The sequence below is a fragment of the Hemibagrus wyckioides genome, linkage group LG05 (genome assembly GCF_019097595.1).
Source record: "Hemibagrus wyckioides isolate EC202008001 linkage group LG05, SWU_Hwy_1.0, whole genome shotgun sequence".
Classification (NCBI taxonomy): domain Eukaryota; kingdom Metazoa; phylum Chordata; class Actinopteri; order Siluriformes; family Bagridae; genus Hemibagrus; species Hemibagrus wyckioides.
Window position 1 is genome coordinate 28,289,259 of NC_080714.1, and position 22,500 is coordinate 28,311,758.

At 41.5% G+C, this 22,500-nt stretch overlaps 1 protein-coding gene across 1 annotated transcript in view; it reads left to right on the top strand.

Annotated features, from left to right (window-relative positions):
* Positions 1–22,500, top strand: part of rnf220b (ring finger protein 220b) — a 63,971-nt gene that overhangs the window by 2,605 nt on the left and 38,866 nt on the right. The window contains exon 2 of the mRNA XM_058389055.1: positions 17,241–18,008. Coding sequence (XP_058245038.1) covers positions 17,390–18,008 — 619 coding nt within the window. The 5' untranslated portion in view covers positions 17,241–17,389. The remainder of the gene's footprint in view (positions 1–17,240; positions 18,009–22,500) is intronic.

The window sequence follows — 22,500 nt, forward strand, 5'->3', positions numbered from 1 at the left end:
TCAGGTTTAATGATGTTCAGGGTTTAGTGATGTTCAGGTTTAATGATGTTCAGGTTTAATGATGTTCAGGGTTTAGTGATGTTCAGGTTTAATGATGTTCAGGTTTAGTGATGTTCAGGTTTAGTGATGTTCAGGTTTAATGATGTTCAGGGTTTAGTGATGTTCAGGTTTAATGATGTTCAGGGTTTAGTGATGTTCAGGTTTAATGATGTTCAGGTTTAATGATGTTCAGGGTTTAGTGATGTTCAGGTTTAATGATGTTCAGGGTTTAGTGATGTTCAGGTTTAATGATGTTCAGGGTTTAGTGATGTTCAGGTTTAATGATGTTCAGGGTTTAGTGATGTTCAGGTTTAATGATGTTCAGGGTTTAGTGATGTTCAGGGTTTAGTGATGTTCAGGTTTAATGATGTTCAGGTTTAGTGATGTTCAGGTTTAATGATGTTCAGGTTTAGTGATGTTCAGGTTTAGTGATGTTCAGGTTTAATGATGTTCAGGTTTAGTGATGTTCAGGGTTTAGTGATGTTCAGGGTTTAGTGATGTTCAGGTTTAATGATGTTCAGGTTTAGTGATGTTCAGGTTTAGTGATGTTCAGGTTTAATGATGTTCAGGTTTAGTGATGTTCAGGTTTAATGATGTTCAGGGTTTAGTGATGTTCAGGTTTAATGATGTTCAGGTTTAATGATGTTCAGGGTTTAGTGATGTTCAGGTTTAATGATGTTCAGGTTTAGTGATGTTCAGGTTTAGTGATGTTCAGGTTTAATGATGTTCAGGGTTTAGTGATGTTCAGGTTTAATGATGTTCAGGGTTTAGTGATGTTCAGGTTTAATGATGTTCAGGTTTAATGATGTTCAGGGTTTAGTGATGTTCAGGTTTAATGATGTTCAGGGTTTAGTGATGTTCAGGTTTAATGATGTTCAGGGTTTAGTGATGTTCAGGGTTTAGTGATGTTCAGGTTTAGTGATGTTCAGGTTTAGTGATGTTCAGGTTTAATGATGTTCAGGTTTAGTGATGTTCAGGTTTAATGATGTTCAGGGTTTAGTGATGTTCAGGTTTAATGATGTTCAGGGTTTAATGATGTTCAGGGTTTAGTGATGTTCAGGGTTTAGTGATGTTCAGGTTTAGTGATGTTCAGGGTTTAGTGATGTTCAGGTTTAGTGATGTTCAGGGTTTAGTGATGTTCAGGTTTAATGATGTTCAGGGTTTAATGATGTTCAGGGTTTAGTGATGTTCAGGGTTTAGTGATGTTCAGGTTTAGTGATGTTCAGGTTTAATGATGTTCAGGTTTAATGATGTTCAGGTTTAGTGATGTTCAGGTTTAATGATGTTCAGGTTTAGTGATGTTCAGGTTTAGTGATGTTCTGGTTTAATGATGTTCAGGGTTTAGTGATGTTCAGGTTTAATGATGTTCAGGTTTAGTGATGTTCAGGTTTAGTGATGTTCAGGGTTTAGTGATGTTTAGGTTTAGTGATGTTCAGGGTTTAGTGATGTTCAGGGTTTAGTGATGTTCAGGTTTAGTGATGTTTAGGTTTAGTGATGTTCAGGTTTAATGATGTTCAGGTTTAGTGATGTTCAGGTTTAATGATGTTCAGGGTTTAGTGATGTTCAGGTTTAATGATGTTCAGGGTTTAGTGATGTTCAGGTTTAGTGATATTCAGGGTTTAGTGATGTTCAGGTTTAGTGATGTTCAGGTTTAGTGATGTTCAGGTTTAATGATGTTCAGGGTTTAGTGATGTTCAGGTTTAGTGATGTTCAGGTTTAATGATGTTCAGGGTTTAGTGATGTTCAGGTTTAATGATCTTCAGGTTTAATGATGTTCAGGGTTTAGTGATGTTCAGGTTTAATGATGTTCAGGTTTAGTGATGTTCAGGTTTAGTGATGTTCAGGTTTAATGATGTTCAGGGTTTAGTGATGTTCAGGTTTAATGATGTTCAGGGTTTAGTGATGTTCAGGGTTTAATGATGTTCAGGTTTAGTGATGTTCAGGTTTAGTGATGTTCAGGTTTAATGATGTTCAGGTTTAGTGATGTTCAGGTTTAGTGATGTTCAGGTTTAGTGATGTTCAGGTTTAGTGATGTTTAGGTTTAGTGATGTTCAGGTTTAGTGATGTTCAGGTTTAATGATGTTCAGGTTTAGTGATGTTCAGGGTTTAATGATGTTCAGGGTTTAATGATGTTCAGGGTTTAGTGATGTTCAGGGTTTAGTGATGTTCAGGTTTAATGATGTTCAGGGTTTAGTGATGTTCAGGGTTTACTGATGTTCAGGGTTTAGTGATGTTCAGGGTTTAGTGATGTTCAGGATTAGTGATGTTCAGGGTTTAGTGATGTTCAGGGTTTAGTGATGTTCAGGGTTTAGTGATGTTCAGGTTTAATGATGTTCAGGGTTTAGTGATGTTCAGGGTTTAGTGATGTTCAGGTTTAATGATGTTCAGGTTTAATGATGTTCAGGGTTTAGTGATGTTCAGGTTTAATGATGTTCAGGTTTAATGATGTTCAGGGTTTAGTGATGTTCAGGTTTAATGATGTTCAGGGTTTAGTGATGTTCAGGGTTTAGTGATGTTCAGGTTTAATGATGTTCAGGTTTAATGATGTTCAGGTTTAGTGATGTTCAGGTTTAATGATGTTCAGGTTTAGTGATGTTCAGGTTTAATGATGTTCAGGGTTTAATGATGTTCAGGGTTTAGTGATGTTCAGGGTTTAGTGATGTTCAGGGTTTAGTGATGTTCAGGTTTAATGATGTTCAGGGTTTAGTGATGTTCAGGGTTTACTGATGTTCAGGGTTTAGTGATGTTCAGGGTTTAGTGATGTTCAGGATTAGTGATGTTCAGGGTTTAGTGATGTTCAGGGTTTAGTGATGTTCAGGTTTAATGATGTTCAGGGTTTAGTGATGTTCAGGTTTAATGATGTTCAGGGTTTAGTGATGTTCAGGTTTAATGATGTTCAGGTTTAATGATGTTCAGGGTTTAGTGATGTTCAGGTTTAATGATGTTCAGGGTTTAGTGATGTTCAGGTTTAATGATGTTCAGGGTTTAGTGATGTTCAGGGTTTAGTGATGTTCAGGTTTAATGATGTTCAGGTTTAGTGATGTTCAGGTTTAATGATGTTCAGGTTTAGTGATGTTCAGGTTTAGTGATGTTCAGGTTTAATGATGTTCAGGTTTAGTGATGTTCAGGGTTTAGTGATGTTCAGGGTTTAGTGATGTTCAGGTTTAATGATGTTCAGGTTTAGTGATGTTCAGGTTTAGTGATGTTCAGGTTTAATGATGTTCAGGTTTAGTGATGTTCAGGGTTTAGTGATGTTCAGGTTTAATGATGTTCAGGTTTAATGATGTTCAGGGTTTAGTGATGTTCAGGTTTAATGATGTTCAGGTTTAGTGATGTTCAGGTTTAGTGATGTTCAGGTTTAATGATGTTCAGGGTTTAGTGATGTTCAGGTTTAATGATGTTCAGGGTTTAGTGATGTTCAGGTTTAATGATGTTCAGGTTTAATGATGTTCAGGGTTTAGTGATGTTCAGGTTTAATGATGTTCAGGGTTTAGTGATGTTCAGGTTTAATGATGTTCAGGGTTTAGTGATGTTCAGGGTTTAGTGATGTTCAGGTTTAGTGATGTTCAGGTTTAGTGATGTTCAGGTTTAATGATGTTCAGGTTTAGTGTTGTTCAGGTTTAATGATGTTCAGGGTTTAGTGATGTTCAGGTTTAATGATGTTCAGGGTTTAATGATGTTCAGGGTTTAGTGATGTTCAGGGTTTAGTGATGTTCAGGTTTAGTGATGTTCAGGGTTTAGTGATGTTCAGGTTTAATGATGTTCAGGGTTTAGTGATGTTCAGGTTTAATGATGTTCAGGGTTTAATGATGTTCAGGGTTTAGTGATGTTCAGGGTTTAGTGATGTTCAGGTTTAGTGATGTTCAGGTTTAATGATGTTCAGGTTTAATGATGTTCAGGTTTAGTGATGTTCAGGTTTAATGATGTTCAGGTTTAGTGATGTTCAGGTTTAGTGATGTTCTGGTTTAATGATGTTCAGGGTTTAGTGATGTTCAGGTTTAATGATGTTCAGGTTTAGTGATGTTCAGGTTTAGTGATGTTCAGGGTTTAGTGATGTTTAGGTTTAGTGATGTTCAGGGTTTAGTGATGTTCAGGGTTTAGTGATGTTCAGGTTTAGTGATGTTTAGGTTTAGTGATGTTCAGGTTTAATGATGTTCAGGTTTAGTGATGTTCAGGTTTAATGATGTTCAGGGTTTAGTGATGTTCAGGTTTAATGATGTTCAGGGTTTAGTGATGTTCAGGTTTAGTGATATTCAGGGTTTAGTGATGTTCAGGTTTAGTGATGTTCAGGTTTAGTGATGTTCAGGTTTAATGATGTTCAGGGTTTAGTGATGTTCAGGTTTAGTGATGTTCAGGTTTAATGATGTTCAGGGTTTAGTGATGTTCAGGTTTAATGATGTTCAGGTTTAATGATGTTCAGGGTTTAGTGATGTTCAGGTTTAATGATGTTCAGGTTTAGTGATGTTCAGGTTTAGTGATGTTCAGGTTTAATGATGTTCAGGGTTTAGTGATGTTCAGGTTTAATGATGTTCAGGGTTTAGTGATGTTCAGGGTTTAATGATGTTCAGGTTTAGTGATGTTCAGGTTTAGTGATGTTTAGGTTTAATGATGTTCAGGTTTAGTGATGTTCAGGGTGTAGTGATGTTCAGGTTTAGTGATGTTCAGGGTTTAGTGATGTTCAGGGTGTAGTGATGTTCAGGTTTAGTGATGTTCAGGGTTTAGTGATGTTCAGGGTTCAGTGATGTTCAGGGTTTAATGATGTTCAGGTTTAGTGATGTTCAGGGTTTAATGATGTTCAGGTTTAGTGATGTTCAGGGTTTAATGATGTTCAGGGTTCAATGATGTTTGGGGTTTAGTGATGTTCAGGTTTAATGCTGTTCAGGGTTTAATGCTGTTCAAGGTTTAATGATGTTCAGGGTTTAGTGATGTTCAGGTTTAGTTATGTTCAGGTTTAATGATGTTCAGGGTTTAGTGATGTTCAGGTTTAATGATGTTCAGGGTTTAGTGATGTTCAGGGTTTAATGATGTTCAGGTTTAGTGATGTTCAGGGTTTAGTGATGTTCAGGTTTAGTGATGTTTAGGTTTAATGATGTTCAGGGTTTAGTGATGTTCAGGTTTAGTGATGTTCAGGTTTACTGATGTTCAGGTTTAATGATGTTCAGGGTTTAGTGATGTTCAGGGTTTAGTGATGTTCAGGTTTAGTGATGTTCAGGGTTTAGTGATGTTCAGGTTTAATGATGTTCAGGTTTAGTGATGTTCAGGTTTAATGTTGTTCAGGTTTAATGATGTTCAGGGTTTAGTGATGTTCAGGTTTAATGATGTTCAGGTTTAGTGATGTTCAGGTTTAATGATGTTCAGGTTTAATGTTGTTCAGGTTTAGTGATGTTTAGGTTTAATGATGTTCAGGCTTTAGTGATATTCAGGGTTTATTGATGTTCAGGTTTAGTGATTTTCAGGTTTAATGATGTTCAGGGTTTAGTGATGTTCAGGGTTTAGTGATGTTCAGGTTTAATGATGTTCAGGCTTTAGTGATATTCAGGGTTTATTGATGTTCAGGTTTAGTGATTTTCAGGTTTAATGATGTTCAGGGTTTAGTGATGTTCAGGGTTTAGTGATGTTCAGGTTTAATGATGTTCAGGTTTAATGTTGTTCAGGTTTAGTGATGTTCAGGTTTAATGATGTTCAGGTTTAGTGATGTTCAGGTTTAATGATGTTCAGGTTTAGTGATGTTCAGGTTTAATGATGTTCAGGTTTAGTGATGTTCAGGTTTAGTGATGTTCAGGTTTAGTGATGTTCAGTGTTTCTTTCTTTCTTTCTTTCTTTCTTTCTTTCTTTCTTTCTTTCTTTCTTTCTTTCTTTCTTTCCTTTTTTTCTTGTTTGATTAGAGTTATCAAAGTCTAGCCATAATAAAGCTCTATAACTGAGTGTGTACTTGTGTTTATTAAGTGTGTGTGTGCGTCTGTGTGACTCCTACACTGAGGTGAATTTAATAACAAATATTGTTATATTTAAAATATATCAATGTTGATGGAGATGTTGAAGATATTTGAGGAGTTGCAGTGTGATGGAGATGTTTGAGGAGCTGCAGTGTGAAGGAGATGTTGGAGGAACTGCAGTGTGATGGAGATGTTTGAGGAGCTGCAGTGTGATGGATATGTTGGAGGAGCTACAGTGTGATGGAGATGTTTGAGGAGCTGCAGTGTGATGGAGATGTTGGAGGAGCTACAGTGTGATGGAGATGTTGGAGGAGCTGCAGTGTGATGGAGATGTGTGAGGAGGTGCAGTGTGTTGGAAATGTTTGAGGAGCTGCAGTGTGTTGGAGATGTTGGAGATGTTTGAGGAGCTGCAGTGTGATGGAGATGTTGGAGATGTTTGAGGAGCTGCAGTGAGTTGGAGATGTTTGAGGAGCTGTAGTGTGATGGAGATGTTTGAGGAGCTGCAGTGTGATGAAGATGTTTGAGGAGCTGCAGTGTGATGGAGATGTTTGAGGAACTGCAGCGTGATGGAGATGTTGGAAATGTTTGAGGAGCTGCAGTGTGATGGAGATGTTGGAGGAGCTGCAGTGAGTTGGAGATGTTTGAGGAGCTGCAGTGTGTTGGAGATGTTTGAGGAGCTGCAGTGTGTTGGAGATGTTTGAGGAGCTGCAGGGTGTTGAAGATGTTTGAGAAGCTGCAGTGAGTTGGAATGTTTGATGAGCTGCAGTGAGTTGGAGATATTTGAGGAGCTGCAGCGTGATTGAGATGTTTGAGGAGCTGCAGTGTGATGGAAATGTTTGAGGAGCTGCAGCGTGATTGAGATGTTTGAGGAGCTGCAGTGTGATGGAAATGTTTGAGGAGCTGCAGTGTGATGGAGATGTTTGAGGAGCTGCAGTGTGATGGAGATGTTGGAGATGTTTGAGGAGCTGCAGTGTGTTGGAGATGTTTGAGGAGCTGCAGTGTGATGGAGATGTTTGAGGAGCTGCAGTGAGTTGGAGATGTTGGAGATGTTTGAGGAGCTGCAGTGTGTTGTAGATGTTGGAGATGTTTGAGGAGCTGCAGTGAGTTGGAGATGTTTGAGGAGCTGCAGTGTGATGGAGATGTTTGAGGAGCTGCAGTGTGTTGGAGATGTTTGAGGAGCTGCAGTGTGATGGAGATGTTTGAGGAGCTGCAGTGAGTTGGAGATGTTGGAGATGTTTGAGGAGCTGCAGTGTGTTGTAGATGTTGGAGATGTTTGAGGAGCTGCAGTGAGTTGGAGATGTTTGAGGAGCTGCAGTGTGATGGAGATGTTTGAGGAGCTGCAGTGTGATGGAGATGTTTGAGGAGCTGCATTGTGATGGAGATGTTTGAGGAGCTGCAGTGTGATGGAGATGTTTGAGGAGCTGCAGTGAGTTGGAGATGTTTGAGGAGCTGCAGTGTGATGGAGATGTTTGAGGAGCTGCAGTGTGTTGGAGATGTTTGAGGAGCTGCAGTGAGTTGGAGATGTTGGAGATGTTTGAGGAGCTGCAGTGTGTTGTAGATGTTGGAGATGTTTGAGGAGCTGCAGCGAGTTGGAGATGTTTGAGGAGCTGCAGTGTGATGGAGATGTTTGAGGAGCTGCAGTGTGATGGAGATGTTTGAGGAGCTGCATTGTGATGGAGATGTTTGAGGAGCTGCAGTGTGATGGAGATGTTTGAAGAGCTGCAGTGAGTTGGAGATGTTTGAGGAGCTGCAGTGTGATGGAGATGTTGGAGGAGCTACAGTGTGATGGAGATGTTTGAGGAGCTGCAGTGTGATGGAGATGTTGGAGGAGCTACAGTGTGATGGAGATGTTGTAGGAGCTGCAGTGTGACGGAGATGTTTGAGGAGCTGCAGTGTGATGGAGATGTTGGAGGAGCTGCATTGTGATGGAGATGTTTGAGGAGCTGCAGTGAGTTGGAGATGTTTGAGGAGCTGCAGTGTGTTGGAGATGTTGGAGATGTTTGAGGAGCTGCAGTGTGTTGGAGATGTTTGAGGAGCTGCAGTGTGATGGAGATGTTTGAGGAGCTGCAGTGAGTTGGAGATGTTGGAGATGTTTGAGGAGCTGCAGTGTGTTGTAGATGTTGGAGATGTTTGAGGAGCTGCAGTGAGTTGGAGATGTTTGAGGAGCTGCAGTGTGATGGAGATGTTTGAGGAGCTGCAGTGAGTTGGAGATGTTTGAGGAGCTGCAGTGTGATGGAGATGTTTGAGGAGCTGCATTGTGATGGAGATGTTTGAGGAGCTGCAGTGTGTTGGAGATGTTTGAGGAGCTGCAGTGAGTTGGAGATGTTGGAGATGTTTGAGGAGCTGCAGTGTGTTGTAGATGTTGGAGATGTTTGAGGAGCTGCAGTGAGTTGGAGATGTTTGAGGAGCTGCAGTGTGATGGAGATGTTTGAGGAGCTGCAGTGTGATGGAGATGTTTGAGGAGCTGCATTGTGATGGAGATGTTTGAGGAGCTGCAGTGTGATGGAGATGTTGGAGGAGCTACAGTGTGATGGAGATGTTTGAGGAGCTGCAGTGTGATGGAGATGTTTGAGGAGCTGCAGTGTGATGGAGATGTGTGAGGAGCTGCAGTGTGTTGGAGATGTTTGAGGAGCTGCAGTGTGTTGGAGATGTTGGAGATGTTTGAGGAGCTGCAGTGTGTTGGAGATGTTGGAGATGTTTGAGGAGCTGCAGTGAGTTGTAGATGTTTGAGGAGCTGCAGTGAGTTGGAGATGTTTGAGGTGCTGCAGTGTAATGGAGATGTTTGAGGAGCTGCAGTGAGTTGTAGATGTTTGAGGAGCTGCAGTGTGATGGAGATGTTTGAGGAGCTGCAGTGAGTTGGAGATGTTTGAGGAGCTGCAGTGTGATGGAGATGTTTGAGGAGCTGCAGTGTGTTAAAGATGTTTGAGGAGCTGCAGTGTGATGGAGATGTAGGAGCTGCAGTGTGTCGGAGATGTTTGAGGAGCTGCAGTGTGATGGAGATGTTGTAGGAGCTGCAGTGTGACGGAGATGTTGGAGGAGCTGCAATGTGTTGGAGATGTTTGAGGAGCTGCACTGTGATGGAGATGTTTGAGGAGCTGCAGTGTGATGGAGATGTTTGAGGAGCTGCAGTGAGTTGGAGATGTTTGAGGAGCTGCAGTGTGTTGGAGATGTTGGAGATGTTTGAGGAGCTGCAGTGTGTTGGATCTGTTGGAGATGTTTGAGGAGCTGCAGTGTGATGGAGATGTTTGAGGAGCTGCATTGTGATGGAGATGTTTGAGGAGCTGCAGTGTGATGGAGATGTTTGAGGAGCTGCAGTGAGTTGGAGATGTTTGAGGAGCTGCATTGTGATGGAGATGTTGGAGGAGCTACAGTGTGATGGAGATGTTTGAGGAGCTGCAGTGTGATGGAGATGTTGGAGGAGCTGCAGTGTGATGGAGATGTGTGAGGAGGTGCAGTGTGTTGGAGATGTTTGAGGAGCTGCATTGAGTTGGAGATGTGTGAGGAGCTGCAATGTGTTGGAGATGTTGGAGATGTTTGAGGAGCTGCAGTGAGTTGTAGATGTTTGAGGAGCTGCAGTGAGTTGGAGATGTTTGAGGAGCTGCAGTGAGTTGGAGATGTTTGAGGAGCTGCAGTGTGATGGAGATGTTTGAGGAGCTGCAGTGAGTTGGAGATGTTTGAGGAGCTGCAGTGTGTTGGAGATGTTGGAGATGTTTGAGGAGCTGCAGTGAGTTGGAGATGTTTGAGGAGCTGCAGTGAGTTGGAGATGTTTGAGGAGCTGCAGTGAGTTGGAGATGTTTGAGGAGCTGCAGTGTGATGGAGATGTTTGAGGAGCTGCAGTGTGACGGAGATATTGTAGGAGCTGCAGTGTGACGGAGATGTTTGAGGAGCTGCAGTGTGTTAAAGATGTTTGAGGAGCTGCAGTGTGATGGAGATATTGTAGGAGCTGCAGTGTGATGGAGATGTTGTAGGAGCTGCAGTGTGACGGAGATGTTGGAGGAGTTGCAATGTGTTGGAGATGTTTGAGGAGCTGCAGTGTGATGGAGATGTTTGAGGAGCTGCAGTGTGTTGGAGATGTTGGAGATGTTTGAGGAGCTGCAGTGTGATGGAGATATTGTAGGAGCTGCAGTGTGATGGAGATGTTTGAGGAGCTGCAGTGTGATGGAGATGTTTGAGGAGCTGCAGTGTGATGGAGATATTGTAGGAGCTGCAGTGTGACGGAGATGTTTGAGGAGCTGCAGTGTGTTAAAGATGTTTGAGGAGCTGCAGTGTGATGGAGATATTGTAGGAGCTGCAGTGTGATGGAGATGTTGTAGGAGCTGCAGTGTGACGGAGATGTTGGAGGAGTTGCAATGTGTTGGAGATGTTTGAGGAGCTGCAGTGTGATGGAGATGTTTGAGGAGCTGCAGTGTGTTGGAGATGTTGGAGATGTTTGAGGAGCTGCAGTGTGATGGAGATATTGTAGGAGCTGCAGTGTGATGGAGATGTTTGAGGAGCTGCAGTGTGATGGAGATATTGTAGGAGCTGCAGTGTGATGGAGATATTGTAGGAGCTGCAGTGTGATGGAGATGTTTGAGGAGCTGCAGTGTGATGGAGATATTGTAGGAGCTGCAGTGTGACGGAGATGTTTGAGGAGCTGCAGTGTCTTAAAGATGTTTGAGGAGCTGCAGTGTGATGGAGATATTGTAGGAGCTGCAGTGTGATGGAGATGTTTGAGGAGCTGCAATGTGATGGAGATGTTGTAGGAGCTGCAGTGTGACGGAGATGTTGGAGGAGTTGCAATGTGTTGGAGATGTTTGAGGAGCTGCAGTGTGATGGAGATGTTTGAGGAGCTGCAGTGTGATGGAGATGTTTGTGGAGCTGCAGTGAGTTGGAGATGTATGAGGAGCTGCAGTGTGTTGGAGATGTTGGAGATGTTTGAGGAGCTGCAGTGAGTTGTAGATGTTTGAGGAGCTGCAGTGTGATGGAGATGTTTGAGGAGCTGCATTGTGATGGAGATGTTTGAGGAGCTGCAGTGTGATGGAGATGTTGGAGGATCTACAGTGTGATGGAGATGTTTGAGGAGCTGCATTGTGATGGAGATGTTTGAGGAGCTGCAGTGTGATGGAGATGTTGGAGGAGCTACAGTGTGATGGAGATGTTGGAGGAGCTACAGTGTGATGGAGATGTTTGAGGAGCTGCAGTGTGATGGAGATGTTGGAGGAGCTGCAGTGTCATGGAGATGTTTGAGGAGCTGCAGTGTGATGGAGATGTTTGAGGAGCTGCAGTGATTTGGAGATGTGTGAGGAGCTGCAGTGTGTTGGAGATGTTTGAGGAGCTGCAGTGAGTTGTAGATGTTTGAGGAGCTGCACTGAGTTGTAGATGTTTGAGGAGCTGCAGTGAGTTGGAGATGTTTGAGGAGCTGCAGTGAGTTGGAGATGTTTGAGGAGCTGCAGTGTGATGGAGATATTTGAGGAGCTGCAGTGAGTTGGAGATGTTTGAGGAGCTGCAGTGTGTTGGAGATGTTGGAGATGTTTGAGGAGCTACAGTGTGACGGAGATGTTTGAGGAGCTGCAGTGTGATGGAGATGTTTGAGGAGCTGCATTGTGATGGAGATGTTTGAGGAACTGCAGTGTGATGGAGATGTTTGAGGAGCTGCAGTGAGTTGTAGATGTTTGAGGAGCTGCAGTGTGATGGAGATGTTGGAGGAGCTACAGTGTGATGGAGATGTTGGAGGAGCTGCAGTGTGTTGGAGATGTTGTAGATGTTTGAGGAGCTGCAGTGAGTTGTAGATGTTTGAGGAGCTGCAGTGAGTTGAAGATGTTTGAGGAGCTGCAGTGAGTTGGAGATGTTTGAAGAGCTGCAGTGAGTTGGAGATGTTTGAGGAGCTGCAGTGAGTTGGAGATGTTGGAGATGTTTGAGGAGCTGCAGTGAGTTGGAGATGTTTGAGGAGCTGCAGTGAGTTGGAGATGTTTGAAGAGCTGCAGTGAGTTGGAGATGTTTGAGGAGCTGCAGTGAGTTGGAGATGTTGGAGATGTTTGAGGAGCTGCAGTGAGTTGGAGATGTTTGAGGAGCTGCAGTGTGTTGGAGATGTTGGAGATGTTTGAGGAGCTGCAGTGTGATGGAGATGTTTGAGGAGCTGCAGTGAGTTGTAGATGTTTGAGGAGCTGCAGTGAGTTGGAGATGTTGGAGATGTTTGAGGAGCTGCAGTGAGTTGGAGATGTTTGAGGAGCAGCAGTGAGATGGAGATGTTTGAGGAGCTGCAGTGAGTTGGAGATGTTTGAGGAGCTGCAGTGAGTTGGAGATGTTGGAGATGTTTGAGGAGCTGCAGTGAGTTGGAGATGTTTGAGGAGCTGCAGTGAGTTGGAGATGTTTGAGGTGCTGCAGTGTGATGGAGATGTTTGAGGAGCTGCAGTGAGTTGGAGTTGTTTGAGGAGCTGCAGTGAGTTGGAGATGTTTGAGGAGCTGCAGTGAGTTGGAGATGTTTGAGGAGCAGCAGTGAGTTGGAGATGTTTGAGGAGCTGCAGTGAGTTGGAGATGTTGGAGATGTTTGAGGAGCTGCAGTGAGTTGGAGATGTTGGAGATGTTTGAGGAGCTGCAGTGAGTTGGAGATGTTTGAGGAGCAGCAGTGAGTTGGAGATGTTTGAGGAGCTGCAGTGAGTTGGAGATGTTGGAGATGTTTGAGGAGCTGCAGTGAGTTGGAGATGTTGGAGATGTTTGAGGAGCTGCAGTGAGTTGGAGATGTTTGAGGAGCAGCAGTGAGATGGAGATGTTTGAGGAGCTGCAGTGAGTTGGAGATGTTGGAGATGTTTGAGGAGGATGTTTGAGCTCAGTAATAAAGTGGAGATTTACTCAGCAGTAAATGCGCAGGACGAGTCGAGAGAACAGAGAGACACTAAAACTGCAGGAGGTAAAAATAACCGGCTAAAAATTTGTGACTGGACGTTGTTTTTATTTTGTTTACACAGAGCAGGAAACTTCCTGTTTATCTGAAACTTTATACAAATATCTTTAATATCATTCCTCCTCTCTCTCTCTCTCTCTCTCTCTCTCTCTCTCCTTAATTTGTCCTTAGAATCCTTTCTTTTATTTTTCTTTCTGTCTTTGTTACACTGTGTGTACTTGTGTGTACTTGTGTGTTATATTGTGTGTTATATTGTGTGTACTTTTGTGTTATATTGTGTGTACTTTTGTGTTATATTGTGTGTACTTGTGTGCACTTGTGTGTTATATTGTGTGTACTTGTGTGTACTTGTGTGTTATATTGTGTGTACTTGTGTGTACTTGTGTGTTATATTGTGTGTACTTGTGTGTACTTGTGTGTTATATTGTGTGTACTTGTGTGTTATATTGTGTGTAGTTGTGTGTACTTGTGTTATATTGTGTGTACTTGTGTGTACTTGTGTGTTATATTGTGTGTAGTTGTGTGTACTTGTGTGTTATATTGTGTGTACTTGTGTGTACTTGTGTGTTATATTGTGTGTACTTGTGTGTACTTGTGTTATATTGTGTGTACTTGTGTGTACTTGTGTGTTATATTGTGTGTACTTGTGTGTACTTGTGTGTTATATTGTGTGTACTTGTGTGTTATATTGTGTGTAGTTGTGTGTACTTGTGTTATATTGTGTGTACTTGTGTGTACTTGTGTGTTATATTGTGTGTAGTTGTGTGTACTTGTGTGTTATATTGTGTGTACTTGTGTGTACTTGTGTGTTATATTGTGTGTACTTGTGTGTACTTGTGTGTTATATTGTGTGTACTTGTGTGTTATATTGTGTGTAGTTGTGTGTACTTGTGTTATATTGTGTGTACTTGTGTGTACTTGTGTGTTATATTGTGTGTAGTTGTGTGTACTTGTGTGTTATATTGTGTGTACTTGTGTGTACTTGTGTGTTATATTGTGTGTACTTGTGTGTACCTGTGTGTTATATTGTGTGTAGTTGTGTGTACTTGTGTGTTATATTGTGTGTACTTGTGTGTACTTGTGTCTTATATTGTGTGTACTTGTGTGCACTTGTGTGTTATATTGTGTGTAGTTGTGTGTACTTGTGTGTTATATTGTGTGTACTTGTGTGTACTTGTGTGTTATATTGTGTGTACTTGTGTGTTATGTTGTGTGTACTTGTGTGTTATATTGTGTGTAGTTGTGTGTACTTGTGTTATATTGTGTGTAGTTGTGTGTACTTGTGTGTTATATTGTGTGTAGTTGTGTGTACTTGTGTGTTATATTGTGTGTACTTGTGTGTTATATTGTGTGTACTTGTGTGCACTTGTGTGTTATGTTGTGTGTACTTGTGTGTTATATTGTGTGTAGTTGTGTGTACTTGTGTTATATTGTGTGTAGTTGTGTGTACTTGTGTGTTATATTGTGTGTACTTGTGTGTACTTGTGTGTTATATTGTGTGTACTTGTGTTTACTTGTGTGTTATGTTGTGTGTACTTGTGTGTTATATTGTGTGTAGTTGTGTGTACTTGTGTGTACTTGTGTTATATTGTGTGTAGTTGTGTGTACTTGTGTGTTATATTGTGTGTAGTTGTGTGTACTTGTGTGTTATATTGTGTGTACTTGTGTGCACTTGTGTGTTATATTGTGTGTAGTTGTGTGTACTTGTGTGTTATATTGTGTGTACTTGTGTGTACTTGTGTGTTATATTGTGTGTACTTGTGTGCACTTGTGTGTTATATTGTGTGTAGTTGTGTGTACTTGTGTGTTATATTGTGTGTAGTTGTGTGTACTTGTGTGTTATATTGTGTGTACTTGTGTGTACTTGTGTGTTATATTGTGTGTACTTGTGTGCACTTGTGTGTTATATTGTGTGTACTTGTGTGTACTTGTGTGTTATATTGTGTGTACTTGTGTGCACTTGTGTGTTATATTGTGTGTACTTGTGTGTACTTGTGTGTTATATTGTGTGTACTTGTGTGTACTTGTGTGTTATATTGTGTGTACTTGTGTGTTATATTGTGTGTACTTGTGTGTACTTGTGTGTTATATTGTGTGTACTTGTGTGTACTTGTGTGTTATATTGTGTGTACTTTTGTGTTATATTGTGTGTACTTTTGTGTTATATTGTGTGTACTTGTGTGCACTTGTGTGTTATATTGTGTGTACTTGTGTGTACTTGTGTGTTATATTGTGTGTACTTGTGTGTACTTGTGTGTTATATTGTGTGTACTTGTGTGTACTTGTGTGTTATATTGTGTGTACTTGTGTGTTATATTGTGTGTAGTTGTGTGTACTTGTGTGTTATATTGTGTGTACTTGTGTGTACTTGTGTGTTATATTGTGTGTAGTTGTGTGTACTTGTGTGTTATATTGTGTGTACTTGTGTGTACTTGTGTGTTATATTGTGTGTACTTGTGTGTACCTGTGTGTTATATTGTGTGTAGTTGTGTGTACTTGTGTGTTATATTGTGTGTAGTTGTGTGCACTTGTGTGTTATATTGTGTGTACTTGTGTGTTATATTGTGTGTAGTTGTGTGTACTTGTGTGTTATATTGTGTGTACTTGTGTGTACTTGTGTGTTATATTGTGTGTACTTGTGTGTACTTGTGTGTTATGTTGTGTGTACTTGTGTGTTATATTGTGTGTATTTGTGTGTACTTGTGTGTACTTGTGTTATATTGTGTGTAGTTGTGTGTACTTGTGTGTTATATTGTGTGTAGTTGTGTGTACTTGTGTGTTATATTGTGTGTACTTGTGTGTACTTGTGTGTTATGTTGTGTGTACTTGCGTGTACTTGTGTGTTATATTGTGTGTACTTGTGTGCACTTGTGTGTTATATTGTGTGTAGTTGTGTGTACTTGTGTGTTATATTGTGTGTAGTTGTGTGTACTTGTGTGTTATATTGTGTGTACTTGTGTGTACTTGTGTGTTATATTGTGTGTACTTGTGTGTACTTGTGTGTTATATTGTGTGTAGTTGTGTGTACTTGTGTGTTATATTGTGTGTAGTTGTGTGTACTTGTGTGTTATATTGTGTGTACTTGTGTGTACTTGTGTGTTATATTGTGTGTAGTTGTGTGTACTTGTGTGTTATATTGTGTGTAGTTGTGTGTACTTGTGTGTTATATTGTGTGTAGTTGTGTGTACTTCTGTGTTATATTGTGTGTACTTGTGTGTACTTGTGTGTTATATTGTGTGTACTTGTGTGTACTTGTGTGTTATATTGTGTGTACTTGTGTGTACTTGTGTGTTATATTGTGTGTTATATTGTGTGTAGTTGTGTGTACTTGTGTGTTATATTGTGTGTACTTGTGTGTACTTGTGTGTTATATTGTGTGTAGTTGTGTGTACTTGTGTGTTATATTGTGTGTACTTGTGTGTACTTGTGTGTTATATTGTGTGTAGTTGTGTGTACTTGTGTGTTATATTGTGTGTAGTTGTGTGTACTTGTGTGTTATATTGTGTGTACTTGTGTGTACTTGTGTGTTATATTGTGTGTAGTTGTGTGTACTTGTGTGTTATATTGTGTGTAGTTGTGTGTACTTGTGTGTTATATTGTGTGTAGTTGTGTGTACTTGTGTGTTATATTGTGTGTACTTGTGTGTACTTGTGTGTTATATTGTGTGTACTTGTGTGTACTTGTGTGTTATATTGTGTGTACTTGTGTGTACTTGTGTGTTATATTGTGTGTTATATTGTGTGTACTTGTGTGTTATATTGTGTGTACTTGTGTGTACTTGTGTGTTATATTGTGTGTAGTTGTGTGTACTTGTGTTATATTGTGTGTAGTTGTGTGTACTTGTGTGTTATATTGTGTGTACTTGTGTGTACTTGTGTGTTATATTGTGTGTAGTTGTGTGTACTTGTGTGTTATATTGTGTGTAGTTGTGTGTACTTGTGTGTTATATTGTGTGTAGTTGTGTGTACTTGTGTGTTATATTGTGTGTAGTTGTGTGTACTTGTGTGTTATATTGTGTGTACTTGTGTGTACTTGTGTGTTATATTGTGTGTACTTGTGTGTACTTGTGTGTTATATTGTGTGTACTTGTCTGCAGGTGAAAAGTGTAAAGTGTGTTACACTTCTATATTTTTTCCTTTACAGTCCTTTTTTTTATTTTGTCTCTGTGTTTGTGTGTTGCACTGTGTGTACAGTAGTTGTGTGTTACACTGTGTGTAGTTTTGTGTGCGTTTTGGTGTTACACCATGTGAAGTGGTGTGTTACACTATGTGTAGTTGTGTGTTACAATTTGTGTGTTTGTGTGTTATGATGTGTGTAGTTTTGTGTGTGTTTGTGTTACACTGTAGATCCTGTCAGTAACATGACTGTTGTTTTTTTGCCTGCAGATGCGTTTGAGTGGCTGATCCACCTTTAGACGTCCATCTGGTCTCTCTCTTTCTCGCTCTGTCTCTCACTATCTCTCTCTGTCTCTCACTATCTCTCTGTCCTTTTGTCTCTCTCTCCCTCTCTCTCTCTCCCTCTCTCTCTCTCAGACATGGACCTCCACCGAGCTGCGTTCAAGTTGGAGAGCTCCTCGTATGTTCCGAGCTCCATGTCGTCTCCTGCCCTCATGGTTCTGGCGTCGACGGCCGAGTCAGATCGCGAGCCGTCCGTTGTCCCGTGCCAGACCGCGCGTGCGTTCAGTGTTCCGGTCTCCCTGGAAAAAGACATGCACCTTCCATTCCCCGGCGGCTCCTACACCTTTTCCTCTGTGTACCAGAGGCAGGGAGGCTTCACGCCCCGAGACTTCCCCGCCTCGCTGCTCCACCTGCACCCGCAGTTCGCTCCGGCTCCACTGAGCATGCTCGGTCCCGGCGCAGTTGGAGCCTTCCGGCCATTTGCTTCCCAGACCGAGGACAGAGACACAGGGATTTATCATTCCGCCTTCCTGCCCACCAAGAGGCTGAAGGGAGGACCTGAGCCGGACACGTCCCCTCGTCTGTGCTACGCCATTGCCGAAGGGAAGGAGTTCGAATTTGGGGTCAACCAACTGGCCTCTGGGTCTCCCGGCGCCCTGAAAGGAGCTGAGGATTCTGGGAAAAAGAGGTTCAGTGTGTCAGGGCTGCTGGTGGATGCCGAGGCCTCATGTAGCCCTGAGGATCAAAAGGAGGGATGTAAGTCTGTGATATTATTAACTCTCACATCCACACGTGACATCAGCATTGCATTTATAGGCTTGTTATAAAGCTTTATAATGGTTTGCATAGTAACAGATTGTTCACAGTGACTCATGGTGAAGTTTTCTGTGAGGAGAAATCTGTTTACTTTTTTTTTTTAAACATGTCTGGAAGGAGTCTCCAGTGCCGGCGCAGTGTATCAGTCAGAGTAAAGCTAGAACTTTAGGAGGTTTTTTCTCATGGAGCTGATCGGGATCCGTTCTTCTGAAACTAAGAACTAACTCCATAGCAGACATTTAGAGCAACGTGACCTTTGGGTGACTTTTCACCAACATCAGACGAAAGCTGAAGCTCATGACGTCTTGTGGTTTCGTTATTTTAAAAAAAATTCAGTATATGAATCGAGCGCTAAAGTAATGGCCCCCGTCGAGAACGGAACCGGGTCCAGTTTCCTGGGTTCCAGAACCAGTCTCGTACACGTGTGTTTAATTCGGCTCTTGTAAGCGCTAGCGTGCACTACAACCGTTTCATGAAGTCATTCTTTTCTTCTTTAATCCCCTGTGAACGTACCCAAGGCGAATTATTATATACCTTTATGACATATCATTACGACATGTCATTGTACAGTAGACGATGGTAATGATCATATGAGCTCAGACTCGTGAATCATCAGGAAAACGTGGGGGGACGTGCAAATCAGCTCCGAGACAACACGTCAATGCTAACGAGCAGGAGAGGGTGCGCTTTACACCTCCGGCTCAACACATCGCCCCCGTGCCTTCCATCCATTTTGATTTTGTTGAAAAACGAGTGGGAGGGACTGTCAGGCGAACGCGGAAACGCTCGTCACTTTCGCTCTGTAATTGGCTGCGCCGGGCGTTTGGGCGGGAAAGAGAGAGAGAGACGGATCCTCTGGCGAGCGAGCGCGGAGGGAAAAAAGTTTTCGGCTGCGTTCCACATGAAAGCTGCGCACTGCGAGGGCTGGATGAGGAGCGACGGATTAGATATGCGTGTCAATGGGAAAAATAATAATGACTGACACGGATACGGGGAGAGAAACCCACACATTAAGGCTTCAGAAGTGAAGCGTTCGGAGAGAAAAGTTTGAATTGTTTTGCCTCCGTTAGCCTACGCAACAGCTCGCCTACGCCGTCTGAGTGACAGTCGCATCCCATCACGGCGCTGAGGAAATACTTCACCCCGAAATCTTACTACTGCTGATAAATCCTACTATTACTGAAAAATCTCTCTACTACTACTGATAAATCTTGCTTCTGCTCTACTATAGCTAGCAGGGATCACTTCGCAAAACTGTTATGCTAACATAGCTGGTACTAGCTATGAGGTTTCACGAGATTTTTTTTAAAACCTGACAAAAATCTCAGACCTCAGATTTTATTATTATTATTTTTTAGACCTTTTGTATTGTTGCTAGTCAGATCAGCATGCTAGCTGGAGTAACATTAGTGCAAAGAACATAGCCACGCTCATCATTAACTGTTGACTTGGTGTCAAAGTATCACCTAAAATAATTCATTTTTCAATTCTTTCCTTCCCAAGTCCAAATAATGTCATTTACTCCTGTTTATCTCGTGTCCATGTTGATGATTGAGCGTCTTTGTCATGGTCCACTCCACAGTGGAGGTTAATATGAAGCTCATATGAAAGTAGACACTCTGGACTTTGGGACTTCGGGTCGAAGGATTTCTGTTTTTAGCCTACCAGTGGTGATACATTCATAGAAATTTTTTTTTCCTACAGAAATGTTTGTATCTTCAAAGTAAATGTTGGGATCAAACCCATTTCTGCTCTCTGAGATGTTTCAAGTGCTTGTTCATCTAAAAAGCAGCTCAAAGTTTCGATCTTCAGCCAGTAAAATTCTGTGTAAGGTTCTCCAACAGAGGGAAAAACACACGTCTAATAATATAGTATTAATATTAATAATTCTTAATAATATAGTAACACAGTCTGATATCCAGAAGGACAGAGACGACAGCAGCTAAAATCCAAACAGGAAACAGGAGCAACAGAACACGGAGATCGGGAAGACTTCGCGATGAGAAGCTGAAGTTGCGTTTTTCTTTTTTTTGACTCCACCTTGTTGCTTCTTCATAGTTCTTCCCTCTGAGCTAGAGGACAAAGGAAACCGGAATGGTAGAAATGGAAAGTAAATATATTTATAGAATGAAACCTTCTTCTTCTCTACTGAAGTGTCACTTTAAAGCTAGACTTTATAAAAAGACTTTATTAGTTCAAGACGTTTACCAAGATCTGGTGACTGGATATCTGATTTCTGGGTCAGTTAGGGATTTGGGAAGTTCTTAAATACCACGGAAACAGGAACTGGAGCTGTGACCCCTGCAGGTGGGAGGAGTCATGTTCTGTAATTCTCACTTTTTCGCTATGTCTTTCTTCTCGTGCGAAGAAGCTACTATACAAGGTGTGAGGTTTAGCTCATTCAGCTGAACACTCTGAGGAAAGCTCCGCCCTCTTGTCTGATTGGCTATCGTGTTTGATTGACAGATCAGAGAGTGACGCCTCCCCTCCCACCCCGAGTCCCGGATCCGCACGGATAATTTTGTCTGTTCGGTTTGTGATCGCTGACCTCCGCGACCTGGTGCATGTCTCTGTGCGTTTCCTCTCCATATCAGGACGCTGATTATTATCATTTGTTTTATGTCTGACCCTCAGGCCACGTCTCCAACCAGCGTGTTATTTCAGCGCTCGTCTCTCACAACCTTCAAAAAAAAAAGTACAGAGAAACCCAACAGCTGTTTAAACACATCCTGTTTTTTATCCCGATTTCCAGAGGGCAGATGTCTTCACTGGGCCGAATTGTGTTTATTTCCCTTCAGGAGGTATTTTAAACGTTTGGGTCGAGACCTGATAAAAAGTGTGGGCGTAGACGGACAACAAGATTTCTGCTGTCTGCTGTCTGCCGGTCTGCTTCAGCTCGTTCTGGACGATTCAGAGATTACAGACACATTCAGCTGTTGAATTGAGATCCGTCTGATGAACCGTCTGCATTTGAAATGATCACGGCATATTAGCACAGAATGATCAAATATACAGCTAGCATTCAAGCTGCTAATGAGGAAACCAGGACTTTCTAATCTAATCTAATCTAATCTAATCTAATCTAATCTAATCTAATCCTTAAAATTCACAAAAATAAAAATTTACTTTACGAAACTTCAATTTGTTTAACTCTTCAGTGATCATCATGATATCAAAGACGTATCAGGATGACGCAGCTTCGCCGGTGTCTTCAGGTGACAGAGTTGAGGTTTTTTTTCCCCCTGAGGTACAATTCGAACACCTCTAACACCTTCGACTGCACAAACCAAGAGAGGAAGGAGACACACGCTACCTTCAGGCTCATGAGGACAAATTTATAACGATGCAGATGTGCAGAAAGACGTGGTTTTAATTATCTATTTTTTAATCAAAGAATTATAGTCAAATTACAAAAACTAGACAGAATAACAAAGTTATCATGTGAAAATAAAAAGAGCAATGTCTAATCCAAGAATAATTTTATTTTAATATCAATATTATTTATTATTATGTTATAATTAATTAATATTATTTATAATATTATTAATATAATTTACACTATACTGCCAAAAGTTTTGGGACACCCCTACAAATCATTGAATTCAGGTGCTGTTTTTCGGGGGTTGGGCTCGGCCCCTTAGTTCCAGTGAAAGGAACTCTTAATGCTTCAGCTTCATACCAAGACATTTTGACAATTTCATGCTCTTTGTGGGAACAGTTTGGGGATGACCCCTTCCTGTTCCAACATGACTGTACACCAGTGACCAAAGCAAGGACCATAAAGACATGGATGAGTGAGTTTGGTGTGGAGGAACTTGACTGGCCTGCACAGAGTCCTGACCTCAACCCCATAGAACACCTTTGGGATGAATTAGAGCGGAGACTATGAGCCAGACCTTCTCGTCCAACATCAGTGCCTGACCTCACAAATGTGCTTCTAGAGGAACGGTCAAAAATTCCCATAAACACACTCCTAAACCTTGTGGAAAGCCTTCCCAGAAGAGTTGAAGCTGTTATAGCTGCAAAGGGCGGGGCAACTCCATATTACATTCATGTGCATGTAAAGGCAGATGTCCAAATACTTTTGGCAATACAGTGTATATTGATATTAATATGAATTCAATTTTCCTGGTTTTTAGTGTGGTGGTAGGTTTGATCAAAAATGCATCACCTTCCTAGTAAAACTCTAGACATGTGAACTCTTAAAACCTTTCAGGGGAAATGTACAATCTATCTGTCAGTCTGACTGTTTCTCTCTTCCTGTCTCTCAGTGTGTCTGTGTGTCTGTCGAGGCAGTACTTGTGAATTCACGACCTGTTATAACACGTTCGTTACAACAATGATTAAATTTTTGGATGAGAAGGTGTTACAGTCTGTTAATAATCAGAATCTAGATTCAGTACAGAAATTTATGAATAATTTATAGACTATC